At 39.6% G+C, this 27,406-nt stretch overlaps 1 protein-coding gene and 1 long non-coding RNA gene across 4 annotated transcripts in view; both read left to right on the forward strand.

Moving 5' to 3' along the window:
* Positions 1–16,666: 16,666 nt before the first annotated feature.
* Positions 16,667–27,406, forward strand: part of COPS4 (COP9 signalosome subunit 4) — a 37,474-nt gene continuing 26,734 nt past the window's right edge. For all 3 annotated transcript variants that reach the window (XR_003428850.1, XM_027087531.1, XM_027087532.1), the window contains exons 1-2: positions 16,667–17,331; positions 25,986–26,065. Coding sequence is in view for 2 of the 3 variants with exons in the window: in XM_027087531.1 (XP_026943332.1) it covers positions 17,258–17,331; positions 25,986–26,065 (154 nt within the window). In the remaining variant the exon portion in view is untranslated. The remainder of the gene's footprint in view (positions 17,332–25,985; positions 26,066–27,406) is intronic.
* LOC113609859 (uncharacterized) lies at positions 20,916–25,968 on the forward strand. The gene is made up of 3 exons (XR_003428851.1): positions 20,916–20,929; positions 23,855–23,858; positions 24,614–25,968. It is a non-coding gene; the product is annotated as an uncharacterized LOC113609859 (long non-coding RNA).

A 27,406-nucleotide genomic window follows, 5' to 3' on the forward strand; every position in this document is an offset into this window, starting at 1 on the left:
ACGCTGGGCCCTCCCCTCCCGCGCGCCCCTCTCCGCCCGCCCCTCCACTCTGCCCGCCCCGCCTCCACGGCTTCCTTCTCCCCGCCCTTTCCGCGGCGCCTTGCCCCGCCCCTTGGCAACCCTAGCTAGCGTCATCCCGCAAGGCGGCCGCGAGTACGCTCCTGCTCCACGTGACTCCGAGTGTGCGCTCTGTCAAAGCTTTCGCACGGAATGTTCCATCCAGCTGAAGCTGGGAGGGGGAAGGCAGGGTCGCGCACGAGCTTGGGAGGGAGTGTGTTATCTTCTAGCTTTCCTTGTTAGGAAGTCTGTGCTGTAGGTGCGATTTCCAGCATCTTGCCGTTGTTTGATGTTCTTGGGTGGGGAAGTGATCAGTAATCACAAATGCCAAATCTCTTTGTTTTTTAGGCACTGATTTTGCGGGGGTCGCTAAAAAAGCCCCTGGAAGACCACGCAGAGTTAAACTTATTTTGAAAGGGACTTTTTTTTACGGTATACAGTCAAGACTAACACAATCAAAATTCTTTGTATTTGGTAACCTTTTACTTTTATTTTTCCCGGTATTCTTTTTATAAGGTAAGAAAAGATGCCCAAATTTGGAGTCGGATAAACAGGCAGAGATTCAGTGAATAACTGCCCTGTATGAGAAGACTACAGAGGAAACAATAGAAAATACAAAAGAGTATATATACGTAGTATAAAATGGTGTGGTACAGTTTGTAATTGCTAGTGAAGCACGGAGGACCTGCAGGTCAACGTGAGAGACTGTAACCTGGGAACACAAAGGAGGAGGTGAGACATGCTGTAGTGGAAGCAACAATCATTTTGGGTTAAGCAGTCCTAGTTTTAAATTCTGGCACCTCCACTAAAGTGTATAACATTTATCAAGTTTCTTTTCCCATCTACAAAAGAAAAATAACATAGCTTTCCAAGATCCTGAGGATCATATAAAGTGAGAGGTGTCAAGCAGCTACACACAGTCTCTGCCTCAAATGTTAGTTCTATTTTACCATAATCAACAGCACCCCATACCTTCCACCTCAAACTCTATGGTTAGGATTTAGCAAGGCAAGTGGCATGAAATTAGCAAAGGCTTGGTAGCCGGAAGGTCTGGAGCCTGTGCAAGGAATGTGAGAAACCTGCATGATACACAGGCTTTATTGAGGATCAGTAGGTGAGTCCAGTTTATGAGAAGCTTTGAGAGCTGGTGTAAGAAAACATCCTGGTGGTGGGAATTCCCTGGTGGTCCAGTGGTTAGGCCTCTATGCTTGCACCCCAGGGGGCCTGGGTTCCATCCCTACTCGGGGAACTAGTATCCCACAAGCCACTCGGCCAAAAATTAAAGGAAGAAAGAAAGAAAAGAAAAGGGCCTTGGCAGTTAAAAAAAAAAAAGTTGTTAAATGATGGGTGGTACTTGTGGGGCACCTCTGGAAGGAAGAAGAGAGTGAGATGGGGTACCCAAATCCGGCTGGAATCTAGGGAAACAAAGAATCACCTTCAGAAGGAGAAAATTTCTCAACTTATTCCACAAGGCTAGCATAAACCGGTTACCAAAACCCAAGGCAAAGAGCACCAAAAAAAAAGGAAAATTCTTCTATTCTCACCATGACTTTGTTAAAAAGACAAAATTGAGTATTAAGACATAAAATCCAGTAACGTGGTAGTAAAAAGAATTCACACCATAACAAAGAATGGTGGTTTAACATTAAGAAATCTACTCATGACATTTATTAAAGTAAAGGAGAAAAGCCAAATGATATTCTCTAGAGATGTACCATATAACATTCAACAGCCATTTCTGAATTTTAAAAATTTCTTAGTAAGCTAGAAATAAAAGAACAGTTCCTTAATTGGATCAAGATAATTATAAAAAAATGACAGTAATATCATACATTAGAGTAAAATGGCAGAAGTACTCTCGTTAAAATCACAGATCCAGGGACTAACCTGGTGGTTCTGCGATAAAGACTCTGCCCTCCCAATGCAGGGGGCCCGGGTTCCATCGCTGGTCAGGGAACTAGATCCCGCATGCCCCCGAGTGCCGCATAAGACCCGGTGCAGCCAAATAAATAAATAAATGAATATTCTTTTTAAAAAATCAGGGACCCACAAGGATGCAGGGCTATAGTAGCTATTTAACATTTTTCAGGGCGTCCTAGCTAAATGCAATTAAATAAGAACGTTTAAAAAAAAGCTTGAAATAGTGGAAAGAAGAGACAAAATTGTCCTTATTAAAAATAATCACAAAGAGCTCAGTGTTGTAGTTAACTGTTTGGCCTCTGGAGCCAGACTGCCTGGATCCAAATTCTGGCTCTGCCACTTAATAGCTGTGTGAACCTAAGCAAGTTACTTTCCTCTTGAACCTCTGTTTCCTCATGTGTAAATTGGGAATAAAGTATCATCATAAGGTTGTTGTGAAGATTAATGAGGTACTATGTGTAAAGCACTTTGAATAGTGCCTGGTATATGGTAAGAGCTCATGACTGAAAACTAATAATAATCTAAGCTACAATACAGTCTAAAATATAATGTAATTTTTTACTTTTTCAAGGAGAGCATTTTTAGCCCCTAAGAACCACTGCTGTTCAAACAAAACAGAATCTGTTTATATTTGCATGACAGCTTTCCTAGATGAACTAAAAGCATTTATTCAGCAAGTATTTGTTGATCATCTACCAAATCCTAAGCACTGACAAGACACTGGGAATAAAGTGGTAAACAAGACAGAGCAGCTCTATCCAATGGAATGTTCCGCCATGGTAGAACTGTTCTATATCCACTCTGTCTGATATAGTAGCCGCTAGTCACCTGTGCCTGTCAAGCAACTGAAATGTGGCTAGTGTGGATAAGGAACGAAATTTTCATTTCATTTCATCGTCATTAATTTAAATTTAAATAGCCACATGTCGGGGCTTCCCTGGTGGTGCAGCACAGTGGTTAAGAATCCGCCTGCCAACGCAGGGGACACGGGTTGGAGCCCTGATCAGGGAAGATCCCACATGCTGCAGACCAACAAAGCCCATGCGCCACAACTACTGAAGCCTGTGCTCTGGAGCCCGCAAGCTACAACTACTGAGCCCGTGTGCCACAACTACTGAAGCCCGCGCACCTAGAGCCCATGCTCCGTAACAAGGAAGCCAACGCAGTGAGAAGCCCGCGCACCACAACAAAGACCCAACGCAGCCAAAAATAAATAAAATAAAATAAATTAATTAAAAATAAATAAATAGCCACATGTCGCCAATGACTACAGCATTGGACAGCACAGTTCTATAGGAAGTGACAGTCAAAAACTAGTAGGAAAAAATTAGAGATTTTAAATAAATAGAGTTTCTGAAGAAGATATCAATACAAAAAATAAAAAGATTGTATAGAGGTATGAGTTGCATAGAAGAAAAAACAAAATGTACTATGGGGCACCTATTATGTGCCAGATATACTGCTAGATACAAAGTACACACTAGTTAATAAAATTTTCTTAAAATATATTAGTTCCAAAAGATTATTTAGACGTTCCTTTGCTCTTTAGTTCCTTTGTCATAAATCCAGGATGTCTCTGTAAAGCAACTATCATGTATAAATCTATACAAGTGTAATTATCACCTTTATTTATTTTTCATCATCACATAACTCTTTTGTAACAGATCCATAACCCCTTATCAACAATTTTAAAATACAAAATGTTTTGAAAACTGAAAAATTTCTGGAAGCTTATGACAAACTCATTCAGTAGGAAAATCAATATGACATAAGGTATTAATAGTCTCTAGAACATTTAGTGTGAATATATATCAGTGCAGAAACATGAGTGTGTTTCACTATGGAGCTTGTTAAAGGCTAAAGGGGTTGGAAGGAGCTTTCCAAGGTGATGGGAATTTTTTCTTTTTACAAGTTAAACATTTTTATTTTGATAAAGGTTACACATCAATATGGCAAAACAAACAAACAAAAAAAGTACCTTACATAGCCAAAGTAATCTCCCACTCAGGCTTGCTCCCCAGCAGGTACCCTTCCCAGAATGTGTATATATTTAATTTAACATTATTTACACACATTCTTTTGATCCTATCTTTCGTGATGGGAATGTTTTTGACCTTGATTGTGGTATTGGTTACATAAGGGTATATACATTTAAAAAATTAATTAAAAAAAACTATTCCACCCTGAAAAAATAATAAAGATATATACAATGGCCTAAACTCATTGGGTACACTTAAAACGGATGTGTTTTATTGTATGTAAATTATACGCCATTAAAGTTTTTGTTTTTGTTTTTGTTTTTTTGGCTGCATTGGGTCTTTGTTGCTGAGCACAGGCTTTCTCTAGTTGCAGCGAGTGGGGGCTACTCTTCGTTGTGGTGCACGGCCTTCTCATTGCGGTGGCTTCTCTTGTTGCAGAGCATGGGCTCTAGGAGTGTGGGCTTCAGTAGTTGTGGCACACGGGCTCAGTCGTTGCAGCTCGCGGGCTCTAGAGCGCAGGCTCAGTAGTTGTGGCACAGGGGCTTAGTTGCTCTGCAGCATGCAGGATCTTCCTGGATCAGGGATCGAACCTGTGGCCCCTGCATTGGCAGGCAGACTCCTAACCACTGAGCCAACAGGGAGGTCCCTAAAGTTGGTTTTAAAAGAAAAAAAAAAGACAATTCTTAAAATATGTGCATGTGCCATCTAAAATCCAAAATATCCTCAATTCCAAAACACATTGGTACCCAAGGGTTTGGAATAAGGAAATGTAGATCAGTATCACTTTGAACACACTCCAAGTTTTTTCACTTATGGTGCAGGATGTGATTAATAATGTCAAACCACCTAAAAAAATAAAATTAACCACTAAAATCATCTGTTGGTGTCAGGCAGCATTCATTTACTTTTCCTCTGGCTTTATGATTTCTTGGCCTCCTTAATAGTCATTTTTGTCTTTCTAATTAAAAGGATAGAAATAGGGACTCCTCTGTAACGTTCTGATGTACTTGTCCTGCTAGGGGTATAACCATCCCTGTGGTTAAGAGCAGGGTTTTCCCTTGGAGGAAGTAGATATTGCCAGTATCAGTCATCCTAGGAGGCACATCTTGAGACAGCATATGGGAACTTGCAAGAAGGGCTCACACGGAGAGAGGGAGGTACTTCCTTTCTCTCAGCCTTACTTATTTGGACTTGGACACGAAGAGTTTAATGTGTTTGAAGGAATGTGCCCACCTTTCCACCTAGTCGGGGAAAGAAAATCTGCCTCCAGAGGGACTGTTTGATGTTCTGTTTTTTGTTTTAATTGTAAAACATCTTAAAATTCTTCATGGCTTATAACCACAAGCATTTATTTTTCTCATGATTTGTATGAATTGATCTAGGCTGGGCTCAGGTAGGCCAGGTTGGAACCCAGGCTTTTGGTTGGGTTCCCATCTATTCCATATATCTTAATTCTGGGCCCAAGCTGATAGGGCATTAGCTACCTAGGGCATGCTCTTCTAGTCGATCACAGGAACACAACAAAAAATGAGTGGAAACATGATATCCGTCTTAAGGCTACCCCTCCCCCTCAACCAACTGGCACACTGTCACTTCTGCTTATGTTTCATTGGCCAAAACAAGTCTACTGCCAAGCCCAGCACCAATGAGATGGAGGATATGTATTCCTTGGTACTCTAGTGAGAGGTACTGCAAAGGTACATGGCACAAGGTGTAGATGTAGTACAAATTCTAGTACAAAGAGGGAATAAAGAATTGGGAATATTGATCCAAACCAGCACAAGAAGACACCTTGCACATCGGCCTAAACAGGTGTTTAGGGAGGAGATCAGAATGCTTTAATACTTTACAATCTCCATGAAAACACCCCTTTTAAAAACAAATACAAATGACTCTTCAGTCCTTTGTAAATTGCTATACCTATACAGCATTAACCTCCTTATTCCAGTTAAACTGCTATTCTTTTTTCTTCCAATGTAAAAATTCTAGAGTTGGCTCTGGCCTGGGACCTGTGAACTCACAAAGCTACCCACAAAGCTATCTGCTACATAGTTGTAACTTACTAGCTACAGTTAACTAGGCTGCTTTCAGCTGCAAGTAAAAGTAGCTTATATATTTCATAACTGTCTGCACAGCTCATAAAATAAATAGTATAGAAATAGGCTTTCCCAGGATAATTCAGCAGAGAAAAGATATTATCAAAGATCCTGGCTCATTCCTCCTTTCCACACCACCAGTCTCAGGGTGTTGTCTTAGATTGTAGGCTTGCCTTCCAGTGGCTGTCACTTAGTACCATACATAGACATAATACACACCACACACAAATATCAGCCACAGAGGAAGGGTATTTCTTCCCATGCACCACTTTTTATCTGCAAGGTAAGTCCCCCAGAAGACTTCCCATCATGATGCACTGGTCAGACCCAGACCATATATGTCTTCTTAAACCATTCACTAGCAAAAGGAAATGGAATTACCATAAATGGCCTAGAGTAGGGGTCAGCAAATTAAGACTCACAGGCTGAATGCAGCCCATGGCCTGTTTCTGTTAGGCCTACAAGCTAAGAATGTTTTTGTGTCTTTTACATTTTTAAATGCAAAAAGAAGGAGAAGGAGAAGAAGAAGCAAAGATACCATATATGGCCCACGATATCTAAAATACTATTTGGCTCTTAACAGAAAATGTTTGCAGACTCCTGCCTAGATCAACCATGATATACCTTGGGGGATGAAGAAAGGCCTACCTTCCCTGAGCACCATACCAGTGTTAGGTCCACCATATCACATATGTGTAATTTCCTTCTGCTCTCCCCAAGCCTTGAGTAAGATCTTATTAACCATTACTGAATAGTTCCATTATTCACCACTCCTGAGGTAAATTAAAGGCAAAGTCAGTGTCCACATGGGTGTCAGAATGTTATGGGGGAGCAGTGGCTTTTCATTTCTCTTTTATGGGAATGATAGTGTTTAGTGAATTATCCCCAAATGGAAGGTACACCTCAAGGGAAAACCATTAAAATGTAAAGTCCAGACTCCTTACGTTACCAACACGTCACTCCGTTGTCTACTGAATCACATAATTTGTGACTATAAGTCTGTTTTAATTCCTCTGCATGTAATGTGCCCCTCCAGAAACCTTTAAGATTTTTCTCTTTATTTTTGGCTTTCAGTAGTTTGAATATTGTGTGTCTAGGAGTGTGTGTGTGTGTGTGTGTGTGTGTGTGTGTGTGTGTAAGTGTTTTATCCTTTGGGGAGCTCTCTGAGATTCTCTGGATGTACGGTTTGATATGTTTGATATCTTTTATAGTTTTGGGAAAATTCTCAGCTGTTATCTCTTCAAATTTTTCTTCTGCCTTATCCTTTCTCTCTTCTGCTTCTTGGATTCCAGTTATACATACTTTGGATCACTTTGTCCCACAGTCCTTGGATGCTCTACCCACCCCACACTCTTCTACCTACACATTCTTTTTACTCTTTGATTCTTACTTTGGGTTCTTTCTATTGATCTGTCTTCAAGTTCCCTGATTCTTTCCTTGGGCTGTGTTGAGTCTATTCATGAGCTCATTAAAGGCATTCTTCATCTTTGTTGACATGTCTTTTTATTTCTAGCATTTCCTTTTTATATTTTCTTTTACTTTCCACCTCTCTGTTCATTCTTCATCTGTTCATTCATGTTACCTACATTTTATATTAGAGACTTTAACATATTGATCATAATTATTTTAAACTCCCTGTCAGATAGTTTCAACATCTCTAGATTGTTTTGTCTCTTGAAAGTGGTGTGTGTTTGTGTGAGTGTGTGTGTGTATGTGTGTTTCTCATAATTACTGATTGGATGCTGGACCTTGTGTGCAGACAGGAGAGATGGAGATAAATATTATTTATGTTTTAAAATGGGCATGCATCTTTTTCTGCTAAGCTGTTAGTGTAAGAGGTTTAGTTATTCTAGTCAGGAGTTGAACTGGGCTTGGGTTTTATTGTTGCTATGGTTACCTTCAGTGCATCATCATTTTCAAATTCCTCTAAAGTTATTTTGTGCTTAGAGTTGGGGCGGGTTTGCTAAAGTTTTTTCTCAGGCTTTCTATGCTCTTACCTAGAAAGCATAGGCTTTCTATGCTCTTACCACTCAGAGGGGGTCACTCTAAGCTCATGCTTTTCTCCCAGCAGTAACCTGCTTGTTACTTGGTGCTTACTAGAATGGTTGTAGTGATGGGGAAGGAAGACAGTGTCTCTGTGGTCCTGTTCCAACTTCATTCTTAGACAGGCTCTGTGTCCCTGGGTCTGGGTAATCCAGACCCTCCCAGAGCATTATGACCTCTAAGAGTAGACAGTTTCCAGTCTCTTCCCTGGGATTAGAGGTTTGGGGGTTTTTTTCTTTTCTTTTCATTTTTCCTATTCTTCCAGCTGCAATGGATCTTTACTGGTGCCTTGGGGAACAACAGGGCTTGCTGCCTTCTCCCATCAATTTAAGTCTTTTGTTCCTTGGGGGAGAAGTGTCTGGGTTTCTTCCTGCCTTTCCTGCAATGGCAGCCACTCCTCTCCTCTAGGCTTGAAGGACCCAGGAGTCTTTTCCTTACCTACCACCCTGCCCCCAGTCTTTGTCCTGGCTTCCCAGTGGTGGTCTCTGGAGAAGAGCCTGTGAATAGTTGTGACTCCTTTTATGACTGTGGCTTCTATGGTGTTCTACAAGCATGCCAGCCCACACTCAGTCTTTAGCAATTTATTTAAAAATTTAGCAGAATTCTTCCTTCCTGTTTGTATGGCTGCCCCATCTTCCTTCCCATGCTCTGCCATAGATGACACAGTGCCTGCATCTCATCTGTGTTTAGAAGCACCTGTCTTTCCTTAGATTTCAAGTTAGTGGGTTGCCCTATGACCTCAGATCTTTGATTGGCTTAATAAAAAATTATGATTTTATAGATTACCTAGATTATTGTTGTGTGGAGGGAGCAATGCTTTTTTGCAGCTCCCTCCAGCTAGGCAGAAGCTGGAAGTCCTCCAGGTGTTATTTTATTAAGAGAGTCAGACGGTCTCTATTGTTGGACCACAGTGCTTATCACAAGTTTTACCCAGGATAGTCCTTCTACTTACTCTCTTAACCCACCCCTTCCTATTTGTCTTACTAGCTCTCAGAACTCTTGCTTTATGACTCGAGTTTAATATCTGCTTCTGGTTGTTGCCACAGTTGGTGGCAGATTTGGATAATCTTCTCCACCTTACCCACATTAGTTCTTACTCAGCCTTTGGATTTACATACTCCTTGATTTTAGTGCCACCTCCAGAGAAGGGAGATTTAGATGGAAACACCAGCACATTCAATGATGCTGGGATTTTCTAGGTCTCCTATTTATCCAACTATGTTCTTTACTCAATTTAACAAGTATTTTTTGAGTGATTACTTAATACAAAGAACATAGTTCTGGGTACTGGGTGGTTTATAGAAGTCAATCAAGCCAGCACATCTCTTTCACTCACTTTCAACTATATGAGCCCACTTGAAATATGAACACAAGGGAACAAGCAGAAAGACATGGTGGGCACTAGATGGCACAAATGAAGCCTCAGGTTACAGGGAATCTAGAGATAGCAAGCTAAGAGTATCAGAACACACTAGATAGTGAAGAGAGTGTAGCCTGTGAAGATGCATGGACCTCCAAGTGGAAGGATAAGACCTACCTGGACACTATTATTAAGAGGATCTGTTGGTCATCTTGATACCAGAGGGAGTTTTGGGGAAGCATAACAGTTGTGTTCGAGCATCTCTTCCTCTGAGGCTGGAAGAGCACTAGCCTTTGAAACTAGTAGAGAAGACAGAAGACACCTTAACTGTAAATAAATACAAAAAATACATAAATAAAAGCATTCAAGAAGACTAAATTCAAAACATACACACAAGACTATGGAACAAAAAGCATGATTTTGTTCCCTTTTTAAATTAAGGTTTTACACTCAGTGAAATGCATAGATCGTAAATGTATACTTTGATAAACTTTGATAAATCCATACACCCCATGTAACCCACACGCCTACCAACATATGGCACATTTCCGTCACCTCCACTTCCTGCTACTTCCCAGTAAATTCCTACCTTTCTCCATTTCCTCCTCCTCAAGCACTTTCTGATTTTCTATCATCATAGATAGAAAAGCACTTTCTGATTTTCTATCATCTAATTCATAACTTCGTGAGATGGAACCTTATTACATGTATTTTTTTAACGTCTGGTTTCTTTCATTCAACATATTGTTTTTGAGGTTCATTCACATTGTTGCATGTATCTGCAGTTTTTCTTTTTGATGCTGAGTAGTGTTCTAGTGAATGAATATATCACACTTTGTCTACCCACTTTCCTGACAACTTTTTTTGTTTTCACTTGGGGCTATTATAAATAAAGCAGCTATAACATTTTTACACAAGTAGACATATGAAAATCATGATTTTTAAAATACAACGTTGAAGATATATTGAAGGAGAACTGAATCTTGCTAAGTGGCCTGAAAAGTGGAAAAGATATCTCAAAACAGAGCGAAAATATAAAGAGAGAAATTATGAAGAAAAAGGCAGGTCACTTTGAAGATAAACCCAAGAGACCTGATATATGACTAGTTGGAGTTCCAGAAGGAAACAAAGGAAACGATAAAAGGAAGATAATATTAAACAAATAATACTAGAAAATTTCCCTGACCTGAAGATAGACTTGCATTTGCAGATAAAAGGGGTCACTGAATTTCAGGTAAGATCAATGAAAAAAGACACACCTAGGCACATTTGAGGGAAATTCCTGTAAAGAAAAGATCTTAAAAACTTCCAGGTGGAAAGAACAAGTTTCCTACAAAAAGAATAGGAAAAACAAGAAGAACAATGGGGAGGACACGGAGGTGGGGGAGGGGAAGAAGAGGGAGAGGAGGGGCAGGGGAGAAAAAGGAGGAAGAAAGTTGGAAATAGACAGGAAGACCAACCAGATGACAACAAGTAAAAGCTATTTATTCAGAACTTTCTATAGCAAGGGAATTGGTCACCATCACTTGTGTTTGACAGCGAGTCAGAGGCAGGCAGAGAAAGCTTTATAGTGGAAAAAAAGGAATTTAAATGTTCCCTAATTGGAGGCTGTGGACCTGAGGGGGTTGTAATCAGCCTAGCTTGAAGTGGGGTATCCCATGTAAGGGGGCATATTTGTCCTTCTCTGGTTAGTCATAAATTAGAAGTTAATTAGAAATTAAATTAGAAATTAAATTACTAAACTAAATTAAATTAGAAATTAAATTAGAAATTAAATTACTCGGGAATCTGGTAGTTATTGATCAGGTAGTGGCTGTTTTGGGCTGATGGCTACAGGAGTTGTTGTTTGGATCCTAGAAGGGTTGCTGCAGATAGTGAGTTGATTTTTTGGACTGGTTGCTACAGATTGTGGGTCAGAGTTTTATTTTCATATATGGTCTTGCCATTGCCGGTTTGCATATTTAGTTTCTCAAAGAGAAGAAAGAAAGAAAGAGAAAGGGAAAAACAGGGAGAGAGAGAATGGAGGAGGGAGGGAGGGAAGGAGGGAGGGAGAAAGGAAGGAAAAAAGAGGAAGGGGAAGAGAGAGAGGGAGAGAGAGAAATCACTGGCACTGAACTTATCTGAAATCCTGGAAGCTAGAAAACTGGAATAACATTTGCAGGTCACTGAGGGAAAAGGACGGCAGCTCAGACAAAATCCCATTTAACTGTCAGGATGACAGAAAGATATTTGTGAATGTACACAGATTCACAAGTTTGTTAGCCATGCACAGCATCTGAGTGACTACTTAAGAGTAAATACGAACAGGAAATTCCCTGGCGGTCCAATGGTTAGGACTCCGTGCTTTTGCTGCCAAGTAGAGTGCGCGGGTTCAATCCCTGGTCAGGGAACTAAGATCCCACAAGCTGCGCAGGTGCAGCAAAAAAAAAAAAAAAAAAAAAAAAAAAAAAAAAAAAAAAAAGAAAATAAAAAATAGTAAATACTACCAAACAATAAAACAATCAGAACAGACACCTCATATCAAGATAGGGAAGATGAAGAGAAAGGAAATTTGTGGTGAGTAATTCACCTTGAATTTATTATATAGTAATGTAAGTGAATAATGACAATGTGGGAATTATAACACAGTGGTAAATTAAGGATTCCTAAAATAGAAGAGACATACCGCAAAGCAAAACAAAAAACTTGGTGAAATGGAAAGAAAGTACCAACTTTTCTCAGCGAAACCTAGGAATTAAGTGGAGGTAGAAGGGGCAGAAGTAAATACTGTAGGTTCTGAAAGTCTCCACTAGGAGTGAAGGGTATAGCAGAGAAAATATTCTAAAAGTCTCATTTATTGAGGTATAATAAACAGGTAACGGGGAACTAAAGTGTCTAGAAGGAAGGAAATGGCTGAAAACTTGTTCTCATATATTATTAAAGAAAAAGTGTTTGATAGTGAATGTCAGAAAAGGGAAGGTAATTACTAAATAGAAAAGAATATGATATAGGACATGACAGGATACCATAATAAAATCAGATATACCCAGAATGAGCGGTGGAATTCAGGAACGAATTAGAAGTAAAAATATTACTTTCAAAATGAAAACTAGACTAGAAGGAAACCAGGAGTAAATAAAAAGGAAAAATAATGCCTTAAGAGAAATAGAGAATGAAAAGGAGGAAATTTTTTAAAATAAAAATGATGTGAAAAAAGGAATAAAAAGATTTTGAGGATGGGTGACTAATACTAAAGATAGGTAGATCTTCTGTTTTAACATATAGATAATAGTAGTTTCTGAAGAAAGAAATAGAAATAGAGCAGGTACAAGAGATTGTAATGAAAGACAATGTTGTTGAAAAAAATTAAAACTACATATTAAAAGAGCACACTGTGTACCTGAGAATATTGACCCAGAATGACCAATACCAACACTTAGTCTAGTAAAATTACTCGGTGTTAGAGGAAAATAAATTTGGGACATCTAGGCAAAAAGAGTAGGTCATTTATAAGAAAAGAAAATTAGACTCTCATGAGATATTTTTCAGCAATGCTTTATGCCCCAAGAAAATAGAGTACCACATTCAAGATTCTCAAGAAAAGTGAGCCAAGGTTGATTATATCTAACAAAACTGACTTTCAAACATAAAAGGCAGAAGATGTTACTGAGAATATGCCTTCTATGAGCCCTTCCTGAGAAACCTGTTAAAGAACTACCTTCAGACAACAAAAAGGACTAGAGAGATATCAATATAAGAGCTGACAGTGAGCATTAAATATGTATTATTTATAGAACTAAGACTAAATAAGGATTAAAAGGAAGAAAGTACCATTTGTACTGGCTGTATTTGCTTATCATATAGTTACAGTACAATTATGAAAAATGAAAGGAAATGGGAGAGGATTAGCAGAAGATTGAACTCTTCTCAGCAATCGTATTGAGGGTGTTAGTTTTAGTATTGTTTTTCTGAAACTGTTGTGTGTATAATGTGGGATGAATTAAATGAATAATTATGGAATTTTCTGATTCTGTAATCCTGTATGTACTTGTGAACCAGGACTTTGGATGTGGAATTAAGGAGATACAGATGTAATACAGAAGAGGTTAAGTAAAATCACCTAAATTGGAATTGGAAGTATCACTATGAACTCATGAGTTATTTTATCTTTAATTATGTGTGTGTATGTGTGTATATATATGTAGGATATATATCTATATCTATATCTATATATCCTACATCCATCCTATGAAAAGGTTCCCAATGACCAACACAGTAGCAGTAAGCATCCCTAGCACACAGGTTGTTATCTGTAACTATTATTCCTAAAAGGAACTAAAGGAACAAGGGCTTCTTGGAGAAATGGCTGATTCAGGGACTAGTCTGGTAAACACACAAGATGACTATAGAACAATTTTGATAACAGCACTAACAACATATGGAACAAATTCAGAGAAGCAATTGGTGCTCAGAAAACAGCACTACATACACTCACTTATACTTTTTTTTTCTATTACTTCTATAGCAAGGCATATTTGAGCTGGGCACATGGGATGCTGAGTGGAAGATGTGCTAGGAAAAAGATGTTAGGATGTCTCCCTTTGCATATTTGTAGGGAAATTGTGAGGGGGTAGAGATCATCTAGTTGATTATGTGAAAATGGGAGATCCCTGGCCAGAGAAATGGCCTTATTAAATAAGCATTTAATGAGAAGAGCTCATATACCAGTGGTGACATCTGCTAGAGCATTGTTACTCAAACTTTAATGTGCAAAATTACTAGAGGTATTTTGTTAACATGGCAATTTTGACTCAGTATGTTGGGGCTAGGATCCAAGTTTTTACCTAGTAAAAAAGAACTAGCATCAGTGCACTTCCCTTAACTCGGATGTGCCTAGTAACTTTCCTGCTAAGCAACTGGAGAGAGGGAGAGAATAAGCTTCCAGTGCCATCCAGGTTTGTTTTTCTCAATGCTATGAGCAAAAACTAAAAATATGTAGTATTCCCTTAGAACTTGGGCAGGGGTAATAAAGAGTTTGGAAGGGGGAGGCCTTGTCATGTCAAAAAAATTTAGTAAAATTGTTGCCTACAATAACTAGAAAGGCAGACAACCTCCCTCCCTAGCTTGTAGCTCTAGTGGAGATATCTGGAAAGAGCCAGTTTGTGTATGTGGCTGCTTCTTTTTGTCTTTTAGCAAGGTATTACAAGTAAAGTTTGAAGTCAGGGTAAAAAGGGAACAGAATGTCCAGAAATTCTGGAGCTTCACTAAGTTGAAAAAGCCAACTGCTTGTGTAAACCTAAATAACAGAAGAGGGATTTCCCTGGTGGTGCAGTGGTTAAGAATCCACCTGCCAATGCAGGGGACACAGGTTTGAGCCCTGGTCTGGGAAGATCCCACATGCCGCAGATCAACTAAGCCCGTGCACCACAACTACTGAGCCTGCATACCACAGTTACTGAAGCCCACGTGCCTAGAGCCTGTGCTCCGCAACGAGAAGCCACCGTAATGAGAAGCCCGCGCATCACAACAAGAGTAGCCCCAGCTCGCTGCAACTAGAGAAAGCCTGCGCGCAGCAGCAAAGACCCAACGCCGCCATAAATAAATAAATAAATTTAAATAACAGAAGAGAAGACTTGGCTTAAAGATCTCTCAGAGCCCATTATGACTTTTTTGCAAATGCAAGTAAATAAAAAAGCATCAGAAAAGAAAGATAAACTGAAGCAAAAATCAAACTAATAGAGTCCTCTTTACACCTAATCTTATTGTTTCAGGTGATTTCAAGGATGCCATGATTAAGATGTTAAGAATGGGCTGCATGTGGAAGTCAGGAAATAGGGCATATTTAACGACTACTTCTAGAAAAAACTTTGGGTGTGATTATTGGCCCCTGAAACTGTCTATAAGCGAACAGAGTTTACTGACTATTCAGTGAAATTATGTTAAAAAAAAAACACTGATAAACCTGGCCTACAAATGCCCTCACTTGTTCAAGCTCTAAAACATTTCCCTAAAGAGGGACTACTCTCCAACATCCAGTTAACTTGTATTCAGAGGGCAAAGCTCAGGCTCACAGAATACAATGAACAATGCAATGATCCTCTCAAAATGCACTACTAGGGTCTAACCAGGGTAGTGGGTGTTCATAATTCCTGCCCAGGATTCTACCATTGCTGTGGACAAGTAACTGCTGTGTTTCCCACTCTTACTTTTTCTGGATTGTAACTGTGGTTATGCTGTTCCTCCTGTTCTTGCTCCACTATTGTTTTGTATTACATGTTTGTGCATGAGGCAGATAATTTGTTTTACAGTGCCATGAAAAGTTTCATCCCAACCTGATGGAGAGGGTTGTGCATCATCAGACATCCTGGATTTTAAGCTGCTAGAGAAACTGAATTGGGAAATTGAACACTCTTCTTTAGAGATGAGTGTTCTATTACAAGAAGGATACACACAGATATTATGGTCAGAGGGACAGATGGCAGTAAAGACTGCCTACTGTCCCTCCAAAACCATCCTTTCCTTTTTCCCTGGAAAAGGAAACTAAGTTTCCAGTCTCATTGTTGCCAGGCATGGTGATTTGACTAAGTTCTTAACAATGGAGTGAGATCTGAATTGATGTGGGTAATCACCACATTACTTTCCCAAAGGATTTCCCTGTTCTGGTCTTCTTTTCTTTCCCCTTCCCAAAAGAGGGAACATGCTTCTTTTCACATATAAAGTGGCAAAAATTCAAAAGTTTAACATCCTTTGTAGGCAAGGCTATAGAAATTTGCACTCCTATGTATTGCTGCTTGTAATGGTCCCATTCCTATAAAGTGCAATTTGGTAATATCTTTCAAGATTGTAAGTACATCTAAGCTTTGACTCTCTTCTTGAATGTATTCTACCTGTACACATATAAAATGATGTACATACAAGGTTATTCATTGCAGCATTGGTTGATTGATTAAAAACAACTTAAGTGTCTAGCTATACGGATTAAATGAACCATGGCATCCCTTCATTATATGGAATACTCTCCAGCTCTAAAAAATGAGGAAGCTCTCTGGACTTACATGGTAAAATCTTCAAGAAGAGAAAAAAATCAAGAGCAGAATGTGCTATCTTTTGCAAAAGCTAGAAAGGACAAAAAAATTGCAAATTCTACAAGGATACATAAGTAATGAATATAATTACATATCAAGGTAAGGTGATCATATAATTTGTCATCCAAATGGAACAGTTGGTAGAGTGAAAGGGCATGTTATTAATAATTACTCCAGAACAACAGATGGAAAATGGCACTGTCCTGGACAAACTGGGAGGTATGATCAACCTATATAAAGGGGGCAGAGTGGGAAGGGGAATGGGGACCTTTTTTATCGTACTTTACAAAAAGTACCGGTCTGTGGTGAATTGTAACCAAAAACAACTCGTTCTTTACCACGGGTAGTTAAGGGCTGCCTTAAAGAACAAGGAACGGTAAACCACAGACGTGAGACACGGAACTTGATGAAAATCCGGTAGTTTTGCGTATCGGGCATTTGTTGGGGTTGCACAAGCGACACAGCCTCTTGGAGTTCATCCGCCAATCCGAAGTGGGAGCGTGCGAGCCTGAGCCTGTGAGAGAAGCCCGGGCCGGCCTCGGACTTGAGGAGTGGAGCTTCGCGTCACTCAACCCTGGGGGGGGGGGGGCCTAACGCAGGCTCCCACTCTCGGCGGTCTGGCCCACACAGGCGCTACTCTGTGGCATCTCGGGTTCCCTCTAGCCGCACTCTGGAGGCCTACACTCGTTTTCTTTTGGCCGTGAGAGGCCTCGCAGCCTTCGCTGAGCTGGGAGAAAGATGGCGGCAGCCGTGCGACAGGATTTGGCCCAGCTCATGAATTCGAGCGGCTCTCATAAAGATCTGGCGGGCAAGTGAGTATTTCCCAGGGGCCTGGGAGGTGGAGAGTAAAGCCAGAGACTTGTTCTCCTTGGATTGACGGCGGCTTTCGGATGTGAGGCTAGGAGCGGGCCTGATGACCAAGGGGGCGGGCCTGAGGTCGGTTGTGTAGGCAAATGTTGGGAGCAGCAGAAAACTGGAAGGGACCTTGTGTAAGGAGCCCTCAGGACCGTAGATCTGGGGTGACTGTCAACGTTTGCAGTCCCTGATGGCATCCTTTCCTGTATCTTAAGATTCTAGAAGCGCGGTTTGTGGGACGACTGCTTCCATGGCCTTCTAAGCCTTCCCTGGTGCCCCTTCCCATCGCCTGCCGGCCTCTCACACTGAATCGTGGCCTCTCTTTGCCCCTGCTCCCCCCTTTTTTCGTTTTGGTTGAAGGGAAATTTATATTCTGGGACCTTGGTGTAGAGTTTTCTGGGGAGATGGCTTCTTGAGGCTGAGAGGGCTGAGGAGGTATGGCCGCTATCATGTCGTTCAGAGCCACTTGAACCATCTTCTGTGGGTTGTGTTTTGGGTACTCTCCGCCACCAACTCTGAAGAAGGGCACGTAGGCGGCATGTCACCATAACATGGGTCGGGATGTCTAGAGTAATGATGTTTGCAGGGATCTGGATTGTTTAGGAATTTGGTCGGAATTTATGTGGAAGGCTTAGGTGCACTCCAACTTAAAATTTGTGATATGTGCCTGCCCTGCAAGCGGTGTTAGTTACAGAAAGATGTCAGTTTTCTCTTTGTAGATTTCACAGCACTGTTTTTTGTTTTTTTGTTTTTTTTTTTGTAATGAACATGCATTCTATTTAAACTGTGCTTGTCAAGTTGATCCAATTTACATCCCGACGGCTGAGATCACTTTGATCCATTCAATAGGATACGACTGCTCTAACCTGGCCGCTGAAACCTTGACTTTGTTTTATGTTTTTGTCTGGTGGTAAATGTAATCTGCTTTATCAGTGGGAAATTTAGCTGTGTATCTTGGGCTTAACTACTTTGTGGGGCAATTTCCCTCTCAGGAAAATGGGATGATCATATATATCCTGTCTGAGGACAAAATGAGTATGTGTGTGTATATGCACTTATATCACACTTACATCACTTAGAACAGTACCTGACACTTAGAAACAGCCATAGGATTGTCGTTGTTACTATTATTATTAAGCAGTTAGTAAATACGTATGGACGTAATAATCCCTGGGTTGGAAATAAGTTGAATATGTCTTGTAGCTCAATCCGTTTTGCATGTAATTTTAATAGATTTGGATGAAAGTAAAACTAGCTTATATTTTTTTTTCCATGCCTGCTCTCCTTTTTGTTTTGGTGAAAAAAATAAGTGCATTAGGGCTTCCCTGGTGGCGCAGTGGTTGAGAGTCCGCCTGCTGATGCAGGGGACACGGGTTCGTACCCCGGTCCGGGAAAATCCCACATGCCGCGGAGCGGCTGGGCCCGTAAGCCATGGCCGCTGGGCCTGCGCGTCCGGAGCCTGTGCTCCGCAACGGGAGAGGCCACAACAGTGTACAGAAAAAAAAAAAAATGCCCGCGTACAGAAAAAAATGCCCGCGTACAGAAAAAAAAAAAAAAGTTTATTAGTTATCAGAAGAGATAAAGTTTTCATGTATTTGCGGGATTCTGAAACTTAAGCTAAGCATTTACTTCCTCTGCTCTGAATTGCAGATAAACAATAGTATCCACCTTATTGGGTGCTTTAGTTATTTACTGCTCTGTAAACAAATCAGAAACTTAGTGGTGTAAAACAACTATAATTTCTCAATATGCTTTGGGTCTACTGAGCTATTTTGCTGGTCTTGTCTGGGCCCACTCATACAAGTGCAGTCAACTGGCAGCTCAGCTGGGGTTGGTGGGGCTAAAATGGACTCACATACACATCTAGCTGTTGGCTGGGTCTCTCTCCACACTGCCTCTCATTCAGTAGTTTAGCTGAGGATTCCTTACAGGGCCTTGGGAGTGTTCCAAGAGGGTGAGAGTGGAAGCTGCGAGGTCTCTTAAAGCTACCCTTGGAAGTCTCACAACATCAGTTCTCAAATACTGGTCAAAGTAAGTCACATGACCAGGCCAGATTCAAGGGGAGGGGAAATGGAGTCTACCTCTTTATGGGAAGAGTGGCCAAGTTACACTGGATACCATTACTGTAACAATCTAGTACACAGGATTATTATGAAGATTAAATAAAATAAAATAATGTGCTTGATAACTGATAGCCAGTGCTTCCTGAGGAAAGTCTTGGCCTTGCCTGTGGGTACATATCTGGTCCTATCTGGGCAAGAACGTGTCATATTTATTTTCATAAGAAAACAGTTCTGCCAGCTACATGCTTTATGAGAGAAATACTCTTGGAACATATCAGTGGTTTTAGGCTTTATGTTAGGAGCTGAGTAACAAAGGATTCCATATTAAGAAATAATGGAGTAAATTCCTTTTTAAAATACTGATACTGTGTGTTACCAGCAATTTGCAGAATATTTATAACAGTAGTTATTCAATAAATATTGGTTGACTCAATGAATAGCTGAAAAGGTGCAGAGCATATATTTGAAACCAGGTTTGTCTACTCTAAAAAGCTCATTTTTAACCCATCAGACTACACTGCTTTTCTTGTCAAAACTTCAATTAGAAATGCTTTCCCATAACTATGAAATAACACAACAGTCTGAAATTGATGTAAGAAATTATCACATGAGAAGCATTTTTGCAAATTATATAGACTGCTTTTGTACATATTATGCATTGTGTTCGTTATCTCATATAAAGTTTTAGAAGAAGCGAAAAGCCTTGAGAGAGGGAGCATTTGTTGTGATAGCTTATCTTATTCACTTGGCTAAAACCTGTGTGATTCTTCAAAATTCAGTTCAGATGTTATTTCTTCCAAAAAACCTTCTCTGAACAACCATCAACACATGGAGGACCTGGTTAGTTGCTCTTCCCATGCCCAGTGGCATCCTATGTTTACCTCTATGATAGCACTTACTTGTTTTGTCTTTTTACTTCTTGCTTTTCCAACTAGAATGTTATCTCTTTGAGGGCAGGTTTGAGGTCATGGATTATAGGTCTTTGTTGAGTCAATCCTATATAAATATGACCTTTTTTTTTTTTCCTTCCCAGTTCTGTGGTATGGAGGGTATTCAGAGGAAAATATCAGGCCTTTGAAATCTAAATGCTTCATTTTACAAAAAGCTGTCAATCTGGAGAAAGGAGAGAAAGGGAGACCTTTTAGCTGCCCTTGACTATTAAAAAAGCTGTTTTGCAGAAAAGAAAATAGACTTTTCTACCTCACAGAGGTAGACTTTGGATCACAGCTTTCTAGTAATACAGTGGAATAGAATTGTCAAAAAATAGAGGATACACACACACACACACACACACACACACGAAACAGAGGTCAGACCTCAAAGTCCTCTTCTAACGCAGATTCTCTGGTTCTCTGTTATTCCCACACACAAGTTTCAGCGGTTCCCATCTGAAGAGTGGAGTTCCCTAAAATCTAGTGTTTACCATATGCCAAGCACAACTTTACTTACATTTTTAAATCTTAAACAGTAGGTGATAGTATTTACATTACATGTGAGAAAACAGAGGTGAAACCCTTTGCTCTGGGGTCACATAGCTAGTGACAAAGCCAGAATACAGTCTGTCTGCTTGGCTCAGAGCCCTTAACTCGAAACACCTACCTACCTTTTGATTTTATATTACTTTCAGCAAACTGGACTGCATTTCAGACAAATTTTTTTTTGCCTAGAATTTCTGTCTTCTCCTACTCTTTCCCATTTAACACTAACTAAGTCCAAATATTTAGACTGCTTAAAGATCAACCTCATTGGTGGATGAACGTGGAGTCTGTCATACAGAATGAAGCAAGTCAGAAAGAGAAAAACAAATACCATATGCTAACGCATATATATGGAATCTTAAAAAAAAAAATGGTTCTCATGAACCTAGTGGCAGGACAGAAATAAAGACACAGGCATAGAGAAGGAGTTGAGGACAGGGGGAGGGGGAAGGGTAAGCTGGGATGAAGTGAGAGAGTAACATTGACATATATACTCTACCAAATGTAAAATAGATAGCTAGTGGGAAGCAGCTGCATAACACAGGGAGATCAGCTTGGTGCTTTGTGACCACCTAGAGGGGTGGGATAGGGAGTGTGGAAGTGAGATGTAAGAGGGAGGGATATGGGGATATATGTATGCGTATAGCTGATTCACTTTGTTATACAGCAGAAACTAACACAACATTGTAGAGCAATTATACTCCAATAAAGATGTTAAAAAAAAAAGATCAACCTCATTAGGAAATTATTTCTGTCTTCTAAAAAATTATATTAGCACTTAGCTGTAAGATTTTGTCTTTAATATTATGCAACTTCATTATGATGTGTCTGTGGATTTGATTTTACTTATGTCAATTAGCTTCTGCTGTGAAATAAACCACCCCAGAACTTCACGGCTTAAAACAACAATCATTTATTTAGCTCATAGTTCTGTTGTTTTGTACTTTGGGCTGGGCCCAGCTGGTTGATTCTTCCCTATTCCACGTGGTCTTGGTTCCACAGGGGCTCCAGGTGCACCTGTAGTCAGCTACATGTAGGCAGTCAGGTCAGGTAAGCAGCTCTGCTTCTCTGTTGGCTGTGGCGGTGGCAGGTGACTGGGCTACATATCTCATCATCCAATAGGTCGGCCTGGACCCATTTATGTGGCAAAGCCGCGTTCCAGCAGATAAAGACAAATTCTCTTAAAGTCCAGGCTTGGAACGGGCACTTTACTTCTATTTCTGTTGCCTTCTATTGGTCAAAACAAGCCCAGATGAAAGGGTAGGGAGATAAACTCTACCTCTTGATGTGAAGAGTTACGAAGTCACATTGCAAAGGGGCATAGATACAGAGAGTAAAAGAAATGTGGGCAATTTTTGTGAGTGCTTTACCGCAGGGGTCCCCAGCTCCCCGGGCGTTGGACCGCTAATGGTCCGAGGCCTGTTAGGAACCGGACCGCAGAAGAGAGCAGGAGGTGAGCTACGGGCGAAGCTTCATCTGCCGCCCCCCATCGCGCCCTGTTGCTCGCGTTACCGCCTAAACCACCGCCACGCCCCAGCACACCCCTTCCATGGGAAAATTGTCTTACACGAAACCCATCCCTGGTGCCAAAAAGGTTGGGGACCACTGCTCTACCGCATTATCCTGGTTAAGCTTCATTTTGTTTCTTGAATCAATAGATTGGATCATTCATTGTTCTGAGAGGTTTTTCAGCTCTCTGTCTCTTTATTTTATTTTATTATTATCATTATTTTTTGCGGTACGCGGGCCTCTCACTGTTGTGGCCTCTCCCGTTGCGGAGCACAGGCTCCAGACGCGCAGGCTCAGCGGCCATGGCTCACGGGCCCAGCCGCTCCGTGGCATGTGGGATCTTCCCGGACCGGGGCACGAACCCGTGTCCCCTGCATTGGCAGGCGGACTCTCAACCACTGCGCCACCAGGGAAGCCCTCTCTCTCTTTAAATGTTGCCTCTGTCCCGTTCTATTTTCTCCTCTAGGACCCCGGTGAAACCCTTGTTAGGCCTTGTTACTGTGATCTCTGTGCCCCTTACTCTGTCTTCTGTACTTTCCATTTCAAGGCTTTATTCTGGATAAGTTCTCCTACTTTCTAGTTTGTCAGTTCGTCAAATGTGTCTAGTCTGCTGTTAAGAACTATACCGAATTTCAAGTTTTGGTAATATTATTTTTTTAGTTCTATAGCTTTTGGTGATTCTTTTTTCAAATGACACTATTTATGGTTCCTAGTTTCTTCTGAAACTTTTTAAAAGCCTGTCTTTGTCTCTATAAACTTGATAAACATAAGTGTATTTCAGTCTTTCTGGTAACTCCAGTATCTGGAGTCCCTGTTTGTTGCTATTGACTGTTGTTTTTGTTGATTCCAGCTAATATTGTCATATGCATTGTAATGTTTGTTGTTGGGCAAATTATTTTTAAATGTATTTTTAGAAACAACTGGAGGTCTATGATGTTACCTTTCAGGGAGGATTTTCATTTCCTTCTGCTGGACACCTGACAGGGTTAGGAGTCTAGGACCAAGGCTTCCAAATTTATTGGTCTTCTTACTAGATGATCCTTGGAATAGAATTTGTAACCATACTTCCAAAGTGCTAGTGTTTCCTCCTTTGGCAGGTAAAACACCTTAGATTCCTGTTCTAGTTTTATCAGTCAGCCGGAAATTGCAACTTGCCTTTCAGCGTTTCCAGCAGATGGCAGAACACCCCAGAGCCGAGCCCACGTTTCCCCAGCAGAAGTGCCTCTCTGCCTCTCAGCTCTCTTTCCACAGTCAGCAAATGCTTTCAGACAGAAGCTATGGTTCACGTCTTTGCGCTTAGTCTCTTCTCTTTACTCTTTCTTGTTAGGATTTTATGCTATTAAATTTTTTTTTCATTTCTTTCAACTTTTTATGTTGTTTTGGAGGCAGGATTGGTCCAATATCTATTTCACCATTACTGTAAATGAAAGATCTGTGAATACATACCTGTTACACTAATTTTGAGCATAGATAGTGACTGTGGTACAGTTTCATGTGTGTATGTTTTATTTACCTCCAGATTCCTTTCAAGTGCCAAGAAATCAGAAATTGACATACTGAACTTTAGTTCACATACATAATAGATGCTCGATAAACATTTGTTGATGATGATGAATGGATAGGACAGATGCAAGGTGCCTTAATTAATTTTCTTTTCCTCCATAATATTTTTTAATGAAAAAATATTTGGTACTTGTCATGTTCTCCACATCAGTCACTTTTCCATCTTTTCCATTGATTTCGATTGGGTTTTTTTTGGTGTTCTCAATACAGATTAGTTGATTGATAAGTTATGAAACTATATATTAAAACTTAAATTATTAGCAAATTTTTATAAGTGAGACATTGTCATCTTTGAATACAATATTGTTAGTATAAAATAACTGGGATTTAAGAGTAAGAGGGTTTAGCCATAGTCTTCATTTAATTGATTATGAAAAACAAGCCAATCTAAAAAAGAAATAATAAACCATTGAATGCATTAACTAGAACCATGCCCAGGGCAATAAAGTAAATGTATAAATATAGATATGGAAAATATATGTGTATATGTGTGTGTATATATGTATATATGTAGAGAGAGAGAATGAGTTTTGTTTGTTTGTTTGTTTGTTTTTTGGCTGTGCTGCACAGTTTGTGGGATCTCAGTTCCCCAACCAGGGATTGAACCCAGACCACGGCAGTGAAAGTGCCGAATCCTAACCACTAGGCCACTGGTAAACTCCCGAGAATGAGATATTTAATGTAAATAAATTTTTAGATAACTGTATTTCATCCCTCAAATGTAGCAATTTTTAAAATGACAATTTTTTATTTTAAAGCTTGATAATATTTCCTTGCTTTCTTGGAATTGTTTGTCTCTTCTTTTGGAGTTAGCTATCTTTTCTGTCAGTATACCTGCTTTCTTACAAAGCCAGTTTGATTCACTGCTGTTTTGAGAAATCGTATCACCAAGGCTGTGAGAATATTGTATGAGCTGATAATCAGTAAGTGCTGAATTGTAGCTTGAGGATGTGCCCTACAAATACAAGTCATAAATTTGAATGAGTTTGGGCCCTATTTGTATATTTTTATTTCTTGACTATATTCTGGATAATGCTCTGAATAATTGCAGTTAGGTTTGTAAAATGCATTAACTAATGCTTTTAATAAATATGATTGAGACAAACAAAAGGGATAAAGAATAGTATAATACCAATGTACCAACCACTCAATTTAAGAAATAAAATGTTACTAATACTGCTGTATCTTTGAGTCCTTATGATGTGCCAAGTACTCTTCTAGGCATTGTATATATAGCAGTAAACAAAACAAAAATCCCTGTCCTCATGGAGTTTACAGTTTAGGAAGGAACTTACCATTGCCTAATAATTGTTAGTGTTCTTGTTTTCAACATTTCCCCATCATTTGTAGAATGCTGATTTGAATTTTGTGTGATCATGAATATTAGGCAGAATGATTATTGGCACTGAATGCAAATAAAGAACTAATAGGCACTGAAGGATGTTCTGTCAGGACATTTGGCTTGGTGGAATGTATTTTGTACACACTAAGACATTTAATCTCTAATATTTGGCTTCATTGCATAGTCAACATTATCCTATTGTTGGTAAACCTAGATTCATTAGGTCCATAAGGAAAAGGTTCTGGGCCACCTCAAGTAATGTTCTTGTGTGTACTTTAGTGAAGGAAATATAGCTTATCTTTTGAGGCAGTTGAAAGAAAATTGGCGTTTCAAATTGAAAACTAAAACTTGAAAGAAAAAGTGGCACCTTAGATCCATTAACTTAGATTTACTCTTTTTGTGATAGACATGAAAACTTAAACAATGGTGATATACTGTAAAGAAAACTAGAAGAAGTAGCACTTTGAATTACAGATTTAGTGTTTCTTGTGATGAACTAGAAACTTAAAAAAAAAAATCTGTAGTGTACTATGAAGAAAACCACAAACTAGAGCACTATGAAAGAAACCAGGGTAAATAGAAATGAACAAACATCAAAGTTAGCATTAGACTATATAATGCCTTCTAAACACTTTTTCTTTTTGGTATTGTTTTAGGTATCGTCAGATACTGGAAAAAGCCATTCAGTTATCTGGGGCAGAACAGCTAGAAGCTTTGAAAGCTTTTGTGGAAGCAAGTAAGTGGAATGAAAATTCTGTGTTTGCCTTGTATTACTGAGTTAGGACTTAAAAGCTTGCTCAAGCCTTGTTTTATATCAGATTGTCAGTATAATTTACATTGAGATTAAATTAAATATGCATTGAGCTTGATTGATTTTAGAATTTAAACTACTTACAACTTAATATTTGATTGTTTTTCAATTGTTTTTCAATGTGAAGCCATTGTTACATTTACAATTAAGGTTTTGTATAGTTATTGATAAAGCAACTGATGGAGAGACAATATAGCAAATGATAAAAAAGAATAGTCTGGATTCAAATCCTGGTCTGCTATTTTATTAGCTATGTGATCTTGGGTAGGTTATATAACCTCTTTGTGCCTCCTTTTCCTTGTCTATAAAATGGGGATATGATACCTACCCTGTAGAATTGTTGGGAGATTAAATGAGTTAATATCCATAATGGAGTGCTTAGAATAGTACCTGGCACATGATAAGTACTAGATAAGTGTTAGCTGTTGTTAATGTTAAGAACATTTCTTTTGAATGGGAACTAGAAATTTCCATTCTTTAAGACACTCTTCCCCATTCCCTGACTTCTAACATATCCAGTTATCTGGAAAATTACTCAACATTCAGGCTGGAATTTATCCTGAGTTCACAATATTAATGATACTTGATAGTGCTTTACAGTTTACAGTGTGCTTTCATACACATTATCCATCACACAGGCTCCTTTTCATAACCTGTGACTAACAATGCAGGTATAGATAGCCCTATATAATATATTATAAAATGAGTCTCAGGATTAAGTGACTTTTTCCCCCAAGGACATTCAGTTAGTCAGTGACAGAGCCCAGACTAGAAACTAAGTTTCCTTACTTATAGTTCTTATTTAATTATATTTCCCTGAGAAGTCCTAGTTTGTATAGTAATTTCTAACAGTTATAGGTACCTAATGGCACTTGTAATGAAACTGTTCTCAGTCACATCCAGTATCATCCAATTCCAATTAATATACTATAAACTGATTAGTTACAAGGCCTGTCAGTTACTGCCTCAAAAAATTGGGGCCTGCAATGTGAGACAAACTGGCAATGGTTTCAGAAAAACTCTTTTAGTGGCTTTTTTTTTTTTTAAGACCGTTGCACTTAGTAGCAAAAGAGTAGTGCTTTTTATAAACTTTGATCTTTATATAAACTTTGAATCCAATGAACCACCAAAAAAAAAAAGCAGTGGGGCTTCCCTGGTGGCGCAGTGGTTGAGAGTCCGCCTGCCGATGCAGGGGACACAGGTTCGTGCCCCGGTCTGGGAAGATCCCACATGCCACAGAGCAGCTGGGCCCGTGAGCCATGGCCG

This window comes from Aethalodelphis obliquidens, unplaced genomic scaffold (genome assembly GCF_003676395.1).
Source record: "Aethalodelphis obliquidens isolate GAN/ISIS:26980383/991018 unplaced genomic scaffold, ASM367639v1 scaffold59, whole genome shotgun sequence".
In the NCBI taxonomy this organism is placed as follows: domain Eukaryota; kingdom Metazoa; phylum Chordata; class Mammalia; order Artiodactyla; family Delphinidae; genus Aethalodelphis; species Aethalodelphis obliquidens.